Source organism: Sinocyclocheilus anshuiensis, unplaced genomic scaffold (genome assembly GCF_001515605.1).
Source record: "Sinocyclocheilus anshuiensis isolate Anshui unplaced genomic scaffold, SAMN03320099.WGS_v1.1 scaffold805, whole genome shotgun sequence".
Lineage (NCBI taxonomy): Eukaryota > Metazoa > Chordata > Actinopteri > Cypriniformes > Cyprinidae > Sinocyclocheilus > Sinocyclocheilus anshuiensis.
This window is the reverse complement of record NW_015540884.1, coordinates 532668-551601: the sequence shown is the minus strand read 5'-3', so window position 1 is coordinate 551601 and position 18934 is coordinate 532668. Positions and strand designations below refer to the sequence as shown.

The window sequence follows — 18934 nt, the reverse complement described above, 5'->3', positions numbered from 1 at the left end:
TGGAAAGAGTGCAGGGATAGAGGAGGAGGGGGCTGCTTTTAGTGATAGTTGGAGTCCATGGAAGAAAAGCTATGAAGTTTAGAGTAACAGAGCTAAAAGAGACAGGAAATGTTCTCTTTCTGCACAAGGAGCCCCTGTTACCCCTCGTGGGGCAGCAACAGGAGAAAAATGGATACATAGAGACAGAAAGCGAAGAGATGGCAGCCACACCGCTGTAGTAAGTACCCCACTGGGGTTTAGGAGGGGCTCATGGGAGGCTGCGATCATACTGTTGTAATTTGGGGCTTGTAATGTTGTTTGTAGAAGTGATTATTGGTGTCTAACATCATTGAACATTATTTCGTTTTTTAAAGTTGATAATTTACGTTATGATGTTTCATGAATGTTGTATATTTTCAGTGTTTATAACAGGAAGTTGCAAAGGCATTATGTCATCAGAGTTTGCTGGCTTGCATATTTTATGACAGCAGTGGACAAAAACAAGGCACGGTATTAAATCAGTACACCACTAGATAAATATGAGTACATTTGCACTCTTTATTTATAGATAGTGTTGGATTTAAGTTTTAAAGCAAACTTGCCTGTGAACAAGGCATTGTTTAAAATAATGTTTAATAAAAGTGTAACATTTTCACTTTGAGATAATATATATTGGAAGGGAAGAGGAAGTCAATGGTTGAGAAGTAACAAATGCAGAAGTCCAAGACTGTCCCTGCGTTCCAATTCACACCCAATTTGCATACTGTTTTGTTTACTATTTTGGGTGGATAGAACACTGTAAAAAATAATTTTTCAAAGTTGTGAGTTAAATTGCAACAACAATAAAAGACTATAGTGTAAATAAAACAAAGCAATTGTTGTAGAAGAAAATACTATCCAAATGTATTTCCACTTAAAATTTCACTTTAAATTCAATATGTTACTTGCAGTTTCTTTGTAATTAATTTTTTAATTTTCTAGCAATTTCTCAGTGAAAATTGCCTCAGAAACCTTTGAGTTGGGTTGCAATAAATCTTAAAATTATTTAAATGTAGTTATAATAACATATTCTCAATAAAAATAAAACCCACTAAAAATAAAGATAATAGTAATAAAAAATAATAAAACAACAATAATAAAAGACACTATTAAACTGACATTATATTTTTGAATTTATTTATTTTTATTACAACGAAAGTACCAGAGATACATATCAGCTTAGTTTGGAGAATATTGTATTGGAAAAAGTGGTGCCTTGGAGACACAAACCAGCAGAATTGATCATGTAATAGCACTCTAACCCAACTCTCTCTGCCATCACTCCTGCAGGACCACGTGAAGGCTCAGTTGTCCAAGAAGACGCAGCTGCTGGCCATCATGAGCAGAAAGCACCAGGAACTGGAGAGCAGGCTGGATGACATGATCACACGCATCCACAAGGAGACACAGGAGATTAAAGAATTAGAGCAACAGCTTACTGATGGTGAGGACCTTTTTTTAAATGTTGTTTTTAACCTTCATTAGATAAAGGTAGCATTTGATCTGTTGTAATTTTATGGATGAATACAATATTTACAAAATCATCAAATAAGCTAAAAGAAACCATCTTCACTCTTTCAGGTCAGATCGCTGCTAATGACGCACTCAAGCGTGACCTGGAGGGCATCATCTCAGGTCTCCAGGAGTATCTGCAGGGGATGAAGGACCAAGCACGAAGAGCCCAGTTAGATTGCAGTCGTCTGCAGAGAGAGAAAGATGCTCTGCAACGCTTCCTGTGTGAGAAGGAGCTGCAGTGCACACAGCTGGAGAAAGAAGCTCTGAGTTCTACAAGCGCACAGGAGGTTGGAGTCTGTTTCTGACATAACAGAGCAGCAGTTTTAATACACCACTCTGTAATAAGTCAAATCAGCATTATCATATTGTTTGTTGTGTTATAGGAGCTTCAGTGTCAACAGCAGGTGTTGGAGGATCTGAGGAAGGAGAATGAAGAGCTGAAGCAGGCTCAGGGGCAGGTCAGTGAATATGAGGCAGAGCTGGAGACGCAACTGCAGGAGAGAGATACTGAGGCCACACAACTGAAGGAGGAGCTGGGCAGACTGCGTCAACTCAGTCAAGTAAGAAATGGGTTCATAGATTTTTTTTCATATTTGTGCATAATATAATGCCTTTTTTGTAAAGGCATAGTTCGCCTGAAAATAAAAATTCTACTCAAGTTTCTCCAAACGTTTTTACATTTCACATGTTAAGTCGTATATTCACGTTGTCTTTTTCCATAAAAATAGATTAGACTGTGACTAGTGCCTGTCAAGCTCCATAAAGGAATGACTCTCAGAACGACTCGTGCAATATATTTCAAATATTCTTTATATGTCCTCATCCATCTTTTCTTAAAATATCCTTCAACAACAAGCTGAAATTTCCATCACTATTCACTGAAAATCTTGTCTTCGGATCTTACATTTTCACATTCTTTCATGTGTATTATGAGAAAACATCAGTTTGCATTCATTTTGGAAAAACAGCTTGCTCATTAAACGTACACTACCATTCAAAATCTTAGATTCTTATGCTCACCATAGCTGATAAAAATGTATTAAAAATACTGTAAAACAGTGAAATATTATTACAATTTAAAACAACTGTTTTCTTCAGCCATTACTCCAGTCTTCAGTGTCATGTGATCCTTCAGTAATCATTCTAATATGCTGATTTGGTGCTTAAGAAACATTTTACAAAACAGCCTTTTAAATTTTAACATTGAAGTGGCTTCCACATTTACAGATGGAGCACTCTGCACTGCAGGCGGAGCTGCAGAAAGAAAAACAGGCAAAAGAGAACGCTTTGGCACAGATGCAGATGGCTGCCGACAGAGAGCTTAAGAACACAGAGCTTCTGCAACAGGTCAACACTCTTCAGGTGTGTTACTGCACAACAGACATCATACCAGAATAATAAAGCTCAGTCAGACTTTTTCCTCTATTGGAAAGAGAGTATTCTTGGAAAGACCAAAGGATGCACTATTTTCACCTCATTCAAACCCTTCTCAGAGCCTGTAAAAACGTGTGCTGTACATTCTGATGCTTGTTGATGTATGAGAATCATTCAACCTCCAGTATGACTCACATCTTTGAATCGCTGGCTGAAAATGGCTTTCACAGGAGGAAAGAGACAGTCTTAAGGAGAAGGTGGATGCTCTTCAGGGTGATTTGGAGCAGGTTAGGGAGGAGCTTCTTTGCCCAGAAAGTGTGGCTAAACATTTAGGAGAGCTGAGAAGAGGCATAGTTACAGGACAAGAGGAACTAAGGTATTATAGATTCTTATTGGATATTTTAGCAAATTATAATAAGTGGACTGTGGCTACAGATGTGTCCACATGACATGTCTTTATTATCCTGTCCTGTTGCAGCTTTAAAGACCTTGGGGAGCCAATGAACAAGAAATTCATGAGGCTACAACAGGAGGTGCATCGTGTGGTATCTGCTGCTCAGAGCGATAGAGACGAGGCCCAGCGCTGTCAGGACAGACTTGCTGGAGAGATGAGTTCGCTCAAAGAGAGACTCAGGAAGTACCAAGAAAGATACCAGGCTCAGGTGAGCTGATGTTGTGGAATTCAAGTAATCATTATTTGAAATAGACTTTTCAGTTACATTGCCATTTCTAAAGTTCAGATGCTCACATATTGCAGTATAATGTCTTAGTATGAAGAGATGCTGATCTTATTTTATTCCAGCAGGCAGCAGAGAGACGGGGTGAGGAGGCGGAGCTCCATAGATTGAGGAAGGAGCTGGAAGATGCTCAAGAGCAGCAGCACTTGATGCTGCAGCGTTTAGAGGAGACAGAAATGGACAGGGACCGTCTTCTTGCTGAATTAGAAGAACAAGATAAACAGGTGCCAGAATGAGAGTGATTGTTATTTTTATTTATTATGTATTATAATTTTTTTTTTTTTTGCTACCTTCTTGATTTTCTTCTGTTTTTTGCTCAATTTTTGAAAATTCGTCAGAGTGGCTGATTGGTTCTTCAGCCCCCCTCCTCCCCAGCTCCACCTGTCTAGATCTGCTATGAGGTTGAAATGTAATGTAATGTTAGGATTAGGGAACCTTAGCAATGAAAAAATGCTTTTGGACCCTGCGGACACTGCATTAGAGTTTATAGTTACCAATGCCATTAAAGAAATGCCATGATTAATTTATTTTACAATAGAGCTTAACTTGTATTTTACTTTGGATATTGCTTTCAGCAGCTATGTATTTAATAGTTTGTTGTCTTTCTAGGTGAAAGATGAGGAGAGTCAGACTCAGGAGCAGCTAGAATCTCTCAGTCTGGAGTTGCAGGCGCTCAGGAGATCATTTTCCTCTGCTGACAGAATGGCTGCCCAACAACTGACGGCAGCGAAGGACAAACTTCACTCTCTTCATAGCACTATAGAGAAAATACATCAGGAGAAAGCAGCGGTAAGACACGAGGCAGACTACTTGAGATCTTTCGGGACCAAAATCTATGTGAGAGAAGTTCACTGATGATGATCTGTTTATATGTATGTAGAATGCAGAGGAGTTACAGAGCACCAGGATTCAGGCTGTCCAGGCCATTCAGGACTTGGCTAATGCTGAAGCAGAAATTGAGGTTCTCCAGAAGCTTTTGAGAGATAGGGTAATCTGTCTGCTCAGAATCTTCAGACTTCGGTCTTCAGTTTTATCCTCCTTTCCACTCCAATATTCTGAATATGATTGTCTCTAGTAGCAGTCACACTGAACTTTCAGATTGGTTGTGAAGTTCAGTAGTCAACATTTGAAGTGGATTAAAACCTTTCATCAAAGTTGTCCTAAAACCAAAACAATACCCGTTCTTGTCTTAGGACAACTTTGATGAACTTTTTTTGATCCACTTCAAATGTTGACTACTGTAGGTAGGAGATAGTGTTGAATAAAGTAAAAAGATACCTTTAGTTTACTAATGTACTGTCCACACCTCTATATGTTAACGCATTATCTGATTTCTGTAGGTTCATGAGACAGATGGGAATCTCAACAGTGTCCCAATCTCTAGTATTCAACAGCAAGAATTGGACAGATTAAACCAAACCTTGAAAAGACAACAGGCCCAAACCAAACGTCTCAGAGATCAACTAGCACAAGGCAAAGCAGGTTTGTTTGCCATCTTTACATAGCAGCCCCTCAAAACACCCTAGCATCATGGTGGCATGTTTTGTGGGCAAGCACCATGCACATTTCCTTCAAGGCAAAAATGGAACTTGTTATATATTGTGGTTTGTTTAGCTAACAACGGAAATCTAGAAGAGCTGCTGGAAGAGATTGGAGCACTGAGGGAGACTCTCCTACAGCAGAATAACTTCCTGTCCAGTTTAGGAGATCCCCTGCCAAACACAGGATGTTGGTACTATGTACCATCAAATCAAAATGTAAGAAATCATGTTTGGAAACATTATTTTAGCATGAGAAAAGGAATGCACTTGTAAATGTAAATGCCAGTTTTTTATTGTAATCAGCATGTTATTTGTCCTCAGGCCCCTAGTTTTGGATCTCAGGGCACACAAGACTCAGGACTGGACTCTGTGCCCCCACAGTCCCCTGAGAGAGGCCGGCGGTCCGGCCACGGAGCACACAGGGAGAGAAGACCTCCTATTAATCGAGGATACTGGGTCTATTCCCCCCATCCGCACGCTCATAGAAAGAGAGGCAAGTGCCATGGAACCCCAATTCAGAGTCATCATGGTCAATATCATGTCAGCGCTGTAATATATGTCCTCATGTCTACTCAGATGCACAGATGTTCAGAGACAGTGGAAGAGAGAGCGATATAGAAGGCGTGTCTGGAACACGCTTCACGCCTCCATCAGTTTCTGCTGTATTTACTCTACCTGATGGTACTGCTTTTCCTCCTGGATCATTTATCTACAATCACCCTGTGCCTGGCCTTCCCATTGGCTCAAGTACAGTCCTCTATGGGCCGCCCCCTGATGGAGCCAGGCTGGTGTATGGACCTCCTCCCAGCAATCTTACTATTCCTCTGGTGCCCAGTGGGACGCTGCACTGTAATGTGCCTGGACATCAGGACTTGGTATGAGATATGTAGATTTCAACTTAATTAAGCACATTATTTCCCGTTGAGCTACACTGCAATGTTACATTGATTTTAATGTACTGTATAAATGTTGCAAAAGATATTCTGCTCTTAATCAGAATTTGGTCATATTCCGGTTATGTGTGCTATACTTCAAAAGTTTAGGATCAGTAAGTTTTTTGTTTGTTTGTTTGTTTTTAGAAATTAATACTTTTATTCAAGGACACGATGAAAAGTTACATTAAAGACATAATTGTTGCAAAATATTTCTATTTCAAATTAATGCTGTTGAACTTCTATTCATCAAAGATTCAAAGAATTGACGATAATAAGAAGAAATGTTACTTGAGCACCAAATCAGCATATTAAAATGATTTCTGAAAGATCGTGTGACACTTTTTATTTATTATTATTCTTTTTTTTTTTTTTTAATATTATTTCACAATATTCCTGTTTTTACTGCAGTTCTGATCAAATAAATGCAACCTTGGTGAGCATAAAAGACTTCTTTCAAAAACATAAAAAAAATCTCACCGACCCCAAACTATTGAATGGTAGTGTACATGTAAATTTCCATTATTTTCAAGATAAGTAGTCTTGGTTTGTGTTTCAGGAGCGAGATCTGAAGAAGGCAGAGCGTAGGCTGAGAGAGGAGTGTGCCGATAGAGCTCACAGTGAGAAAGAGCAGCAAGCACTTCAGGACAAAACAACAGACTTACAGCAGGAAATCAAACATCTGCGCAGGACTGTCCACACACTGCAGCGCCACACGTCAGTCAGCATGTCAACACCAATTTATCTTACTCAATATAGACTTAACATAACACATTACGCCTCTGAAATGTACACTACATGTGTATAAAGTATCATGTTCCTTTCTGTTTTTGGTTCATCAGGAGTGGGCTGGAAAGCTCCTTATCACATGCAGAGGAGGAGCAGTGTGTCCTGGGAGAGGTGGAGTGTGTGGAGAAAACCCTGCTGAAGCGCAGAGCAGAGCTCAGAGAGGCCGACAGACTGCTGCTAGAGGCTGAGACAGAGCTCAAAGACACTGGAGCCAAGGTCTGACACTACTGTTCCTCACTGTTCCTAACTTGACTATGTTTTTCAGTGCCATGACAAAAGTGCAGTGTAGCTCATGTCCTCTCTCTCGCTTCATTGCTTTTCTGTCATTTCTTCTGTGTCATATATAATAATACAGGTAGATCTAAAAAAATTAGAATATCATGAAAAAGGTCAATATTTTTTGTCACTCATTTCAGAAAGATTTTGCCTGACAATCCTCTCAAGGCTGCGGTTATCCCTTTTGCTGGTGCACCTTTTCCTACCACACTTTTTCCTTCCACTCAACTTTCTATGAATATGCTTGGATACAGCACTCTGTGAACAACCAGCTTCTTTAGCAATGAACTTTTGTGGCTTACCCTCCTTGTGGAGGGTGTCAATGACTGTCTTCTGGACATCTGTCAAGTCAGCAGTCTTCCCCATGATTGTGTAGCCTACTGACCCAGACTGAGAGACCATTTAAAGGCTCAGGAAACCTTTGCAGGTATTTTGAGGTAATTAGCTGATTAGGGTGTGACACCATGACTTTCCAATATTGAACTTTTTCACAATATTCTAATTTTCTGAGACACTGAAATTTGGGTTTTCGTTATCTGTAAGCCATAATCATCAACATTTCAAGAAATAAAGGCTTGAAATATTTCACTCTATGTGTAATGAATCTATATAATATATGGGTTTCACTTTCTGAAATGAGTGACAAAAAATATTGACCTTTTTCATGATATTCTAATTTTTTTAGATGTACCTGTATATAATAATTCAGTCATCACTTCCTGTGCGATAATTATTTAGCTAAATATTGCTGTTTATCAGTGTTTTTTGAATTAGTATATAAATTATTTAAATTAAGGCTTTTATTTGTTTTGTCCTCGTTTAATTCTTTTGTGTATATTTATATTAGTTTGGCTTAAAAGAGTAGCTTGACTACTGTTAGCTTTCCCAACACCGGTCTTACTAAATATATACATCGCCTTATAAGAAGATGCTAATGATGTGATGCATGTGTGTTTGCAGACTAAAGAGAGCGTGAAGCGCTACAATGAGGCCAGGAGGCGAGTGGAAGAGACAGAACGAGAGCTTGTGGAGATGGAACAGAGAGCTCAAGACAGTGCCACACAGCTGGTGCAAACCAAACAACAGCTCAGGTAAACACAACTGCAACACATTTCTCAGTCTGAATCCTTAAAGCTGCTGTGTGTAATTTATACAGCATCCAACAGAATTGCAAAAATAACGACAGTTTCGAAAATGTTTACCAAATAATTTTTCCATCTGCCATTGTTCAGGATAAAAGGTAGAGCAGTGTTGAAGGCACCACAGTGTATACACTTTTTGGTGAAATCAACTTTTAAATAAAGCATGACAGCAGCATTTTAGGCTGTTCTGTGAGAGTGTATCAAGTTTTGTTTGAGCTGGAGCTATTAGCGAAAATTGAGACTTGTAAATGTGCTGCTGCAGGAATCTTCAAGAGGAGGTTGAGGAGCTGCAGAAAAGAAAACAGGGCCAAGAACACACCCTACATGAAGTAGAGGAGGTCCTCGCATGTCAAGATGCAAAGTTTCAAGAACTCAACAGAAAGCTGGAGAGAGCAACTGTCAGGTGTGACAACTATCATTACAGTAAATCACTGAATGCAGGAAATTTCTCTCCACTGAACTGTCTGTCTCTTCTGTATAGACTGGAAACTGCTGAGAAAGAGCTCAGAAAGACCCAGAGCCTGGAGGTGAAGCTCTTGCAGAGCTGCAGAGAGACAGAAGACTGTCTGACACAACGCAATACAGAACTGGACGAAGTCAACACTCAGGTAACAATTAAGATTAAATAGCTTGTAAATACATTTATAATGCAACAAATTACTTTGGTTCAAATTAATGTTGTTCTTTTGAACTTTTTAGTCATCTTTTTTTAATCAATCACAGTTTCCACAAAAATATTAAGCAGCACAACTGTTTACAACATTAATAATAATAATAAATGTTTATTAAGCCCCAAATCAGCATATTAGAATGATTTCTGAAGGATCATGTGACACTGAAGACTGGAGTAATAATGCTGATAATTCAGCTTTAACATCACAGGAATAAATTACATTTTAAAATATACTTAAAATAGAAAACAGTTATTTATTTATATTAAATAGCAGTAATATTTCACAATATTGCTGTTTTATGTGTGATCAAATAAATGCAGCCATTGTAAGTTTTACAAAAAAAAGAGAACGGATTGAACGGTAGTGTGTAGCTTAAAAGACTTTATGGGTTTCTTGTGTGGGGGTACAGGTGGTGTTGCAGCAGGAGGAGCTGTCTTTGCTGGACAGGAAGATGGAGCAGTGGACAAAGGAAGAGGAAGTGATGAGAGTTAGTGTGGAGAAACACAGGCAGGGCCTGTTGGGTGTGCTCAGACAGGGAGAGGAGGATGCCCAACTCTTACACCAGCGCATTCAGGTTTTCACATGCACAAAATATTAGTGCAGTGTTTAAATATCTAGGAAGAACTTTTGATGAATACTTATGAACGGTCTGGATATGTGTAGGAGCTCCATGTGGATGTGCAGTCTCTGGCCGTGCAGAAGGGAGAGCTGGACTCTCAGCTGTCTGAGAGGAGAACCAGACTGGCACAGTATAAGAAAGAGCAGCAGAAGGAGGAGGAAACCCTGCAGAACCTCCATTCAGCCATCAAAAAACATAAAGCAGGTCTGTTACAATAGAGTGGCATGTCAACATCTGGCTCAACCAATTGTGTGAGTGGCAGATGAAAGGTGTAAAGAGAGAAGGGCTGTTTTGGAAACCTCTTTACTGTTTCCATTACAGTGCTAAACAGTTAGCAATGACCGGCGTGAGATGGTTTCTGGCCAGTTGCCGGAACAGTCACTTTACTCTGAGGGCCAGTCGTTTGTTGCCATTATTTATTGATCGTGTACATCCATTAGTTGCTCTTTTTGGTCTGGGTTTCTGTGGTATATTCTACATTAGTGACAATGTAAGTAGATTTACTAAAATAAAGAAACCTAGTTATCTGCTGGATAATAGAAATGAGGTTATGTCAAAACTAAAAAAAAATGTTGCAGTTTTGAAAGTACCAGTAAGATGTGTTAGAATTTACAAACAAAGTAATTTTTTTGCATCATAGGCTGTCGTTTACCACCAGCAAAATAAATGTATAGTTAAGTTAAAAATGTATAGTTACATTTTACCTGAATACTCTGTCATTTTCATCGTTTTTTAATTAATTTTATTTTTGTAAAGAAAGCATGTAAAGAAATCTACAAATATTTCTAGCAAATATAAAAATGCATTGTAAATATAAAAATGTATCCCATTGAAATTATAAAAATGTATCTTTTGTGGTGGGTCCAGTGAAAATGTAAAGCAAAAGTAAAAAGATTACTGCAGAAAAGATTGCAAAACAGATGCTGCTTGTGCAGAAATGCCTTTTTTTAACAAACTTTTTCAAACTTATTTTTGAAAGCTGACAGAGTGGAAAAATCTGCAAATAGTATCAGTTTGGGAAATATTGTGGTTCACCTAATTAATGTTCAGATGTGTGGAATTTGTATTTAGAGCTGAAGCATGTGTTGGAAATGGTCCAGTTGGAGATTGGAGAATTAGAGGGTGTGAAGCTTCAGCATAACCAGAAACTGGACCAGCTAGAGAAGAGCCAGGAAACTCTACTGCAGGTCAGTCCTAAGCATTTAACTTTTACCTGTACTGTCTGTGCTGATGATTAATGTAAGACTGGAGTAAGTTGTGAAGTTAACATTGGAGTGTCTGCTGCTCAGTTGCATGTGGAACTGCAGCGTGTGCAGCAGGAGCTGCAGGAGCAGTGTGGTGAGGCTGAGGGTCAGATGAACCTGCTGGAGAAAGAGAGAGCAGAGCTGCACACCCTCCAACAGAAAAGCCTCGACCTGCAGCAGCAAACAGACACAGCAGTCCAAGAGAGGAGCAGCCTGCAGGAACAGTGCAGAAACCTGGAGGCCAGACGGACACACGCTCAGAGGTAATGTATGGAAAATTTCAAAGATTTTCTCATGTTTTATTGGCATTGTCTGTACAATCATCTGAGACTTTCGAAACTGCCGTGTCAATATTTGATAGAGCTGCCACTTTGTTGTTGGTGGTTCTGTTATTATCATTATGACAATTATGATTTCAGATTCATCTGCTCCTATATGACTTGAAAAAAATAAAATCTTATTGTGGTTGGTTGATTTTTGCATTGATCAGTCATTTACAGGTCCTTCTTGTCTAAGTGATCAGTTCTTGGCCGGAATAATTAACAATAGCTTTGTTTTAATACAAGTTAAAAAAATAAATGAAAGTTTAATTTACCAAAAAATCATCCATGTATGCCTTCCCACATATTATTATTATTTTGTCTCGGCCTAGGGGAGAGAAACATACTGGATGAGCAAAAATTCAAGAGAACAAAATTGACACTTATGAGAAAAGTGATTTATTTTTCATAAATATGCATAAAAATACAGATGGAAATCTGGTTATCTGGACTAGACATCATGTTGAAATACTCTTATATAGTGCACTTTTTGAGGGGACAACCATATTGTAGTGGTGTCCAGAACCAAAGTAGCCATTGAGTGTATGTCCAATGTACACTAAATGGAAAGAGAATACCCATAATACACTTTTAGGGCCATGCAAAATGAGTTCCTGGGTCTTAATTATTAAATTGTTTAATTAAGGTTTATACAAGTTAGTTTCTATGACAGATTTTGGGATTGTTACATTACTACTGAAGCTTGCAAGCACAAACTACGGAAAAGGGGCAGCCTTTCTGGCACACTGAGTGTCCGAATTTGCTCACACGTTTTCATCCAGTCCTTCAAGTGCACTATATTATTGGACTGATGTAGGGAATAGTGAATGAGGGTATAACCTCTGACTCTTTGAGGCTAATGCTAGCACTACTTCAGTCCAGCCGTACTTCAGTGAAAAAAATTAGCTGTTTAAATCTTCTAAAATGATCTAGACTTGATAGGATTCATGTTTATGGTGTAGCTTTAATGGAATGTATTGCTGTGGTTTCAGGTGTTTGGAAGCAACAGAGACGAGGGCGAGGGCGGCAGAAACAGAGCTGCTAAGACTACAGACTGAGCTGGACAAACTACAACAGGACCAGAAACACGCACACGACCTGCATCAGGAGATCAGCAGAGACACGGCAGCCTTGCAGCAACAGCGTGAGGGTATCCGCTCAACAGTCTCACTTTAACATCAGCTCTTATGTGTTTATTTTAATCAACACACTAAGATGCTTGTTTTTACCCACAGAGGAGTTGAGCAGATTGAAGAAACAGCTGGTGGAATCCCAAACTCAGTTAGATGAGATCAGAGAGGTGAGTTTACAGCAAGACGCTGCTGATCTATTGGAGGTTGCTGTCCTGTAGCATGAAATGTGTTTCTTTTGTTTGTTGTCAGGAGGTGAAGGCTGCAAGAAGGCAGCGGGAAGAGCTTGTGAAGCAACAGAAGGCGCAAAAGGCCGAACTGCAGGAGAAAGAGGAGAAGATCAGGAGGAGACAACAGAAGCTGGACAGACTGGGTCAACAGCTGCAGGAGCTCAAGGCAGAAGTAGTTATGAAACAGACACAGCTTGAAGAACATGAAAAGGTGAAGTGACACACTGTCATCTGACAGACATTTTTTCATATCCTTTATCCTTTGAAACTGGATGATGAATGATCTTAAAGGCATAGTCCAAAAGTCACCATTTATTCACCCTTTATTAAAAGTCCTTTATGGTTTTCTTTTAAAATCTCAATTTTCAATCTTAAAATACTTTATTGGAATGATAGTGTTTACATACAATAATTTACATACAGTAAAGCTGTGGCTTTTATCTCACGGTTGCTTTTTTAAATACTCATGTATTTTAAATACAATAGTGTGCAGGCCTTTTTTGCTACTTTTTACCATTATGAAGAAAAATACTTTTATTTAATACACGAGTTTCACAATTTGAGTTGAATTACTGAAATAAATGAACTTTTCCATGACATTCTAATTTATTGAGACGCACCTGTATGTACAGTGATAGTCTATGATTATATTGACCGAAGCAGTAGTTGGTCTTTTGAGGGAGTGCAGCTAAAAAATGAATTTTGCTGCATTTTTTTGGGTAACTCTCTTCCCTCCCAGTAACGTCTCCATTTGATCTGTTTTTGAAGAACTGGGAAACTGTGGCAGACTTTGAGTTTGTCAAAGCATTATGTCCGAGGAATGATGTGGGCTACCCGAATTCGAGTCATTTTCTGGGGGTCTTAGGGTAATGAGGTCATATTTGTGTCCTGTGTGTAGCTGGTGAGGGTGCAGCAGCAGCAGAGTACTGATCTGGAGCTGCAGCACAGGCTGAGGCAGAAGAAGTTGCAGTCCCAGCTGCAGGCAGTAGAGAGCGCTCTGGCCCTCAGGCTGGACCAGATAGAGCAGGTCGCAGCTGCAGAAATGGACCTGCAGAGGGAGCGCAAACAGTGCACTGCACTACAAGAGCAGGTGGATAAACTAGGTGAGCTGCATGAGCAACATTGCCATGTGTTCCCTTACATTTAGCCTGATAAATGCAGATCGGCTTGCCTTTGTTGTTCTGAAGTGTGAGTGTGTGTTTAGAGCAGGAGGTATGTGAGCAGGACTCAAGACTCCAGCATGCTGTTGAGGAGACCCATCACCTGCAGGAGGCACGTCAGGAGGCCCAAAGCAAACACAGCCACACAAACAGGCAAAAACTGCAGGGAGTGGAAAAGGTGATTGGCACACTGATCCATAATTACTACACTGCCAATTTAATGGACCATAGAGCTGTTGCATAAGTGCTACAGCATTAAGGGCATTAACAGTATTAAATGGATAGTTCACACAAAATTAAATGTTGTTCCAACCCTGTATGACTTATTTCTTCTGTGCTACATAAAGGAAAGTATTTTAAAGAATTTCTTCAGGGGTTTTTTTGTTTTGGTATATATTTGTAAATGTACTTTAATTATATGCACAAAATCATTCTTCAAAATATCTTCTGATATATCTTCATGCTGTTTATTTCAGTGTTACTTTAGTATTATTTGTATACTATTATAGTATTTATTAATATTTTGAATTAGAGTTTATTTTAATATTTTTGGTTTTCTTTTCAATTTTAAATTTAAGTTTTAGTAATTTTATGTGATAATTTTATGTTCTTTTTATTATTTTAATAATTCTTTATATTTCTATTTAGCTTTTATTTATGTAATTTTACTACTTCAATGTAAATATTTTAGTAATTTTTTATGTTCTTTTGTCATTTGTATTAGTTTTAATTATAAAACTTATATTTCATTATATTTCATTTTAGTTATTTCTATCTAGCTTAACTTATTTTCATTGTTTCATTTCAATTTTAATTTGATTTTAGTACTTCAACGTAAACTTATTTTATTTCAGTTGACAATGCAACATTCTAAGTTTTTTTGTTACATTTTTTCATCTAAAGTTTATATTTTATTTTATTTCAGCTTTATTTTAGATATATAAATGTAATTAATAATATCAACACTGTTAAGGTTATTTATCTGATATTTGGCCATTTTAAGGTTATCAGCATTGGCTTGCTTAGCCAACTATAACAAGTGGTTGTAAAATATTTGAAGAAATGAGACTGCCATATTTCATAAAGCAGTAATCCAATAGAATTAGACTGTAAGTATGATACTGTCATGATTGGGTATATTGTGCTGACTTTATTATTTCAACATTCCTTTATTTTACAAAGTCACACTCCGGCTGTGTGCTTTGCTATGGTTTATAGCCGTCAGACTAACTTGAGCTTGTTTCAGGAGCGTGTACGGCTCCAAAGGGACCTGCTGACTGTGGAAAAAGCTGCTCAAGAAAACCATAAACAAGCCAGAACACTGCAGGAACAGCTCAGAACCATTTCCCAAGAGCTGCTCTGCCTCAGAGACAAGGTACAAACAGGAAATAGCACTGTAACACACCACATCTGTTTGCTGTAATAGATCTGTTGCAGATAAACATATTTGTTCTACTTGTTTGGGCTAATTTCTGAAGCACATGTGCTAATCAGTAAATATGAGGAAGATGAATGGCTGTCATGTGCCTCTCTCAGTTGCAGAGCCAAGAGGAGGGCAACGCTCGGCTGTGTGAGATCAAGGACTCTGTGCGCTCTGTGAGGTCACAGGTGAAAGTGGAGCTTGACAGTGGGCTGAAGGAGCTGGAGCCGCCCTCTAGTGCCTCCTCAGACACAGACAGCCTGAAAGAGAACCATCACGATGTTACACTATCCGTGGGGAACCCAGCATACAACACTAAGGTGAGCCTTTCCATATGCACCTCCTAAACAAGTGTTTTAGTATGGGAGGTATGGGTGTAAAAATGCACAGATTACTTTAAAGCAGTGGTTCTCATGTAGGGGACCGGGTCCGTCTTGATGACAACTATGAAAATTATTTCAAATAAATCAAATCGAGCACTAAAATAGGTTAAAACTACTAACCTAAACAACGAAATCTAAATATTTATGATTTAAATTCACCTTTCTTAAAGGGATAGAGCCCAACAATTCTGTCATAAATTACTCACCTAAACTCTGGGGATATTTTGAAGAATGATGGTAACCAAACCATTTCGGTTGTCACTGACTTCAGTTGTATGGACAAAAAATACAATGGAAACCAGATGGAACTGAAACTGTTTGGTTACCAACATACTTTCATTTTTGGGTGAACAATCAGCTTTCATTTAATGTTTCTTCGCAGAACCAGGGTTTCCACTGTTTTGGAAAACCTTGATATACTGTATGAAGTAGCATCATTTTCTAGGCCTGGAAAAGTCAGGTAAATTCATAAAATCTTCAAATGCAATGGGCATTGTTTTTTATAATGAATACACATTTTACTAGTTATGGCAAGCTTTAAAATATTTTATCAGGTAGCAGTCGCGTAAAAATATATTTTTAAATCCTTATCCTAATTCATTATCCAGGATATTGTTAATGACTAGAATAACCGTAGAATAATTATAATTGAAATTAAATAATTATTTTTAATTTACAGAAACTAGGCCTGCCCGTAGATTATAGTACGTTTTGAAAACAAAATTAAGAGGCTTTTGAACATTGTTGTGGACTGCAGTGGCCTTGGAGTCAAAAAAAAGTTGTCAACCACTGCTCTAAAGTAACATTTACTTAATTTTACAGCACTGAAAAAAAAATTAAAATTACCAAAAAGTAGCTCATTTAAAATATTTTATCAGGTAGCAGTCGCGTAAAAATATATTTTTAAATCCTTATCCTAATTCATTATCCAGGATATTGTTAATGACTAGAATAACCGTAGAATAATTATAATTGAAATTAAATAATTATTTTTAATTTACAGAAACTAGGCCTGCCCGTAGATTATAGTACGTTTTGAAAACAAAATTAAGAGGCTTTTGAACATTGTTGTGGACTGCAGTGGCCTTGGAGTCAAAACAAAGTTGTCAACCACTGCTCTAAAGTAACATTTACTTAATTTTACAGCACTGAAAAAAAATTTAAAATTACCAAAAAGTAGCTCATATGACTTTGTTTTGAAGATTTCTTCAGCTCATATCTTATTTCTGCTTATGTATTTTCAAACCTGGCACTTCTGCAAACCATATATCATTAATGCATCAGGAGTTGAGATGCAGTCAACAGTGCTAATGTTGATCTTTTGCTACAAACAGGATGAACAGTGGCGAGGCGAAGCACTGAGGGAGAGACTGAGGCAGCAGGAGGACCACTTCAAGGTACAGCCAAATCTTGATCATTTGATAAGCTAACAAACTTTGAGACATTGAATTGTATTTTGTCTTAAAATTTTAAATCTGAGTCTGTCCATGCTATCCAGGTTCAACTGCGCAGACGCATGTTCTCCCAGCAGGAAGTTCTGAGTCAGCGCAGACTGCAGACTGAAGGCAGCATTCAGGGTCTGCGCAGACATGTTGACAAACTGGACCAGCTCCTCAGCAACTCTTCCAAAGACTCCTATTATTTGAGTGACTAGGAAGCTCTGCCAAAACAGAAACAATACTCTACTGAGCCTCATTGACATGAGGAAATATCAGAAAAGTATCCAAGCAGCATATGTAAAGAAGGAACTAATTTCCATTATTTGTCAGATTATGAAAGCAGGTGGTTACAGAGGAGTACAGATCTTATCAGATGAGCAGTTTGATTAAACCCGCATCAACCAGAAAAGCACAGAGAGAGCATTGAGCCAGATCCACAAGACCATCTCAGTGACTTCCTGCTTCAGTTAGAGCAGAGGCTGGATGTTTCAACCTTCTTTATGCCAGAAAACTAGGCTGGCATCAGCGCTTTCCATACACAAATAAGAAAACTGAAATTTGAGGTAAAAATAAGATGGTGAAAGTTTATTCTCTACCTCTTGATTTGTTCTTGTAGCTTTATGAAATTATTTTTAACACAAACCGGTATGTGCCTTCTTAACGTTTGCTCATGTTAAAATAGACAATGTCTTGTGAGTGTTTACAGGTGAAACAGATGGAGGAAGGTTTCATCATGTGATGTCATTGATGCACTCATGTCGTTGCAAAAAAAGAAAAACAGGCCGTGCTCTGGAATGAATGTTCATTTTTACATGACTGTTGTCAAAAATGACCTTGTATTCAAAGCCAATATATGCAGAGTATTTATTACAGCACTTCTCTTTATATAGTTTGTCTCAAATCAAATACAACTTAAATTAAGTGTGCAATAGTCTTTCTTTCATGTGCTTGTCCAGTTTCTCGTCTCATTATTGCTCATATACAGTGCGACCAATCGTGTATGTGGACAAAAACACAGTCTACAGTATTGTCTTTATTAACATAATTACAAACAAAAGTCACTTACAGAAGACATAACTGAGCAGAAGATAAATTTTTGCAGATGTCATTAAGATGTGGAAAAAGCAAGACGGTAGGCGCAAATTAAAAATGGATTTTCAGCTTACAAAACAACATATCTAAAATCTACCATAATACACAAATTTAATAGAAAATCATATTTGGAGTGCTTGTTTTTGCCTTTTTATGTTCATTGCAAATGTTGCATGATGCTGGTTGTCGCATCAGCCCGTTTGAAGTTCTTTTTTCAAATTGCTGTACTAATCAGATCTGGGCCGAGTTTCCCCACAATTATGTTTCTCATGCCTATTTGTTACATATTCATAACTTTTAAGATATTAATAACTCCTTTAGGGGAAACCATGATGTCTGTATTAAGCAGTTGTATCATGCATCATGCTCAAGAAACCTTTAAGAAACTCAGCTCTGTGCAAAAACATGATCAGTGTTTGGAAATCAATTTAATGGAATGCTTTTGAAAAGGCTCTTTCAAAATCTCTATTACAAGTGAATTGCTGGAATTCTTTCGATAAAAGCTATACGAGGGTTTTGAATAAAACGGGCAGCACATCAGGGGGAACAAAAGCATATAAGGCAACTGACATTATCAATGTAAAAACAATATGAACATCTTGATATGATGAGGGTTTGCTGGGCCTGAACATTCGGTACATGATTCTCCTGACGGTCTGTTTTTCTTAAGCTACTGTGATGTTGAAATTTTTACAGATGCTCAAGAACAGACCGAAGGGGATCTGAAACCTCATAGTATGAAAGACTTTAGACCTCAGTAACACAAAACAAGCTCCTGGCCCTCGGAAAACCGAATCAAAACTGCAAAGTGCGGAAAACATTCTTCAGGACCTAAAATGTGTCCCGTCCTTTTCAATATATTACTATAACAGTTACTAAATTAAAACAACTGTCTGAAT

General features: G+C 38.1%; 1 protein-coding gene across 1 annotated transcript in view; it reads left to right on the top strand.

Annotated features, from left to right (window-relative positions):
- The window catches only part of LOC107688625 (centriolin-like), a 28385-nt gene extending 10009 nt beyond the window's left edge, over nucleotides 1–18376 (top strand). Inside the window, exons 13-43 of the mRNA XM_016486339.1 lie at nucleotides 1309–1462; nucleotides 1600–1820; nucleotides 1917–2093; nucleotides 2761–2895; nucleotides 3138–3283; nucleotides 3386–3569; nucleotides 3713–3868; nucleotides 4254–4433; nucleotides 4525–4632; nucleotides 4985–5126; nucleotides 5259–5401; nucleotides 5507–5678; nucleotides 5762–6060; nucleotides 6677–6834; nucleotides 6960–7122; nucleotides 8143–8273; nucleotides 8587–8727; nucleotides 8806–8932; nucleotides 9408–9572; nucleotides 9662–9821; nucleotides 10689–10804; nucleotides 10907–11124; nucleotides 12174–12331; nucleotides 12417–12481; nucleotides 12564–12752; nucleotides 13440–13644; nucleotides 13746–13879; nucleotides 14948–15076; nucleotides 15238–15441; nucleotides 16839–16901; nucleotides 17003–18376. Coding sequence (XP_016341825.1) covers nucleotides 1309–1462; nucleotides 1600–1820; nucleotides 1917–2093; nucleotides 2761–2895; nucleotides 3138–3283; nucleotides 3386–3569; nucleotides 3713–3868; nucleotides 4254–4433; nucleotides 4525–4632; nucleotides 4985–5126; nucleotides 5259–5401; nucleotides 5507–5678; nucleotides 5762–6060; nucleotides 6677–6834; nucleotides 6960–7122; nucleotides 8143–8273; nucleotides 8587–8727; nucleotides 8806–8932; nucleotides 9408–9572; nucleotides 9662–9821; nucleotides 10689–10804; nucleotides 10907–11124; nucleotides 12174–12331; nucleotides 12417–12481; nucleotides 12564–12752; nucleotides 13440–13644; nucleotides 13746–13879; nucleotides 14948–15076; nucleotides 15238–15441; nucleotides 16839–16901; nucleotides 17003–17158 — 4899 coding nt within the window. The 3' untranslated portion in view covers nucleotides 17159–18376. The remainder of the gene's footprint in view (nucleotides 1–1308; nucleotides 1463–1599; nucleotides 1821–1916; nucleotides 2094–2760; nucleotides 2896–3137; nucleotides 3284–3385; nucleotides 3570–3712; nucleotides 3869–4253; nucleotides 4434–4524; nucleotides 4633–4984; nucleotides 5127–5258; nucleotides 5402–5506; nucleotides 5679–5761; nucleotides 6061–6676; nucleotides 6835–6959; nucleotides 7123–8142; nucleotides 8274–8586; nucleotides 8728–8805; nucleotides 8933–9407; nucleotides 9573–9661; nucleotides 9822–10688; nucleotides 10805–10906; nucleotides 11125–12173; nucleotides 12332–12416; nucleotides 12482–12563; nucleotides 12753–13439; nucleotides 13645–13745; nucleotides 13880–14947; nucleotides 15077–15237; nucleotides 15442–16838; nucleotides 16902–17002) is intronic.
- The last annotated feature ends 558 nt before the right edge of the window (nucleotides 18377–18934 follow it).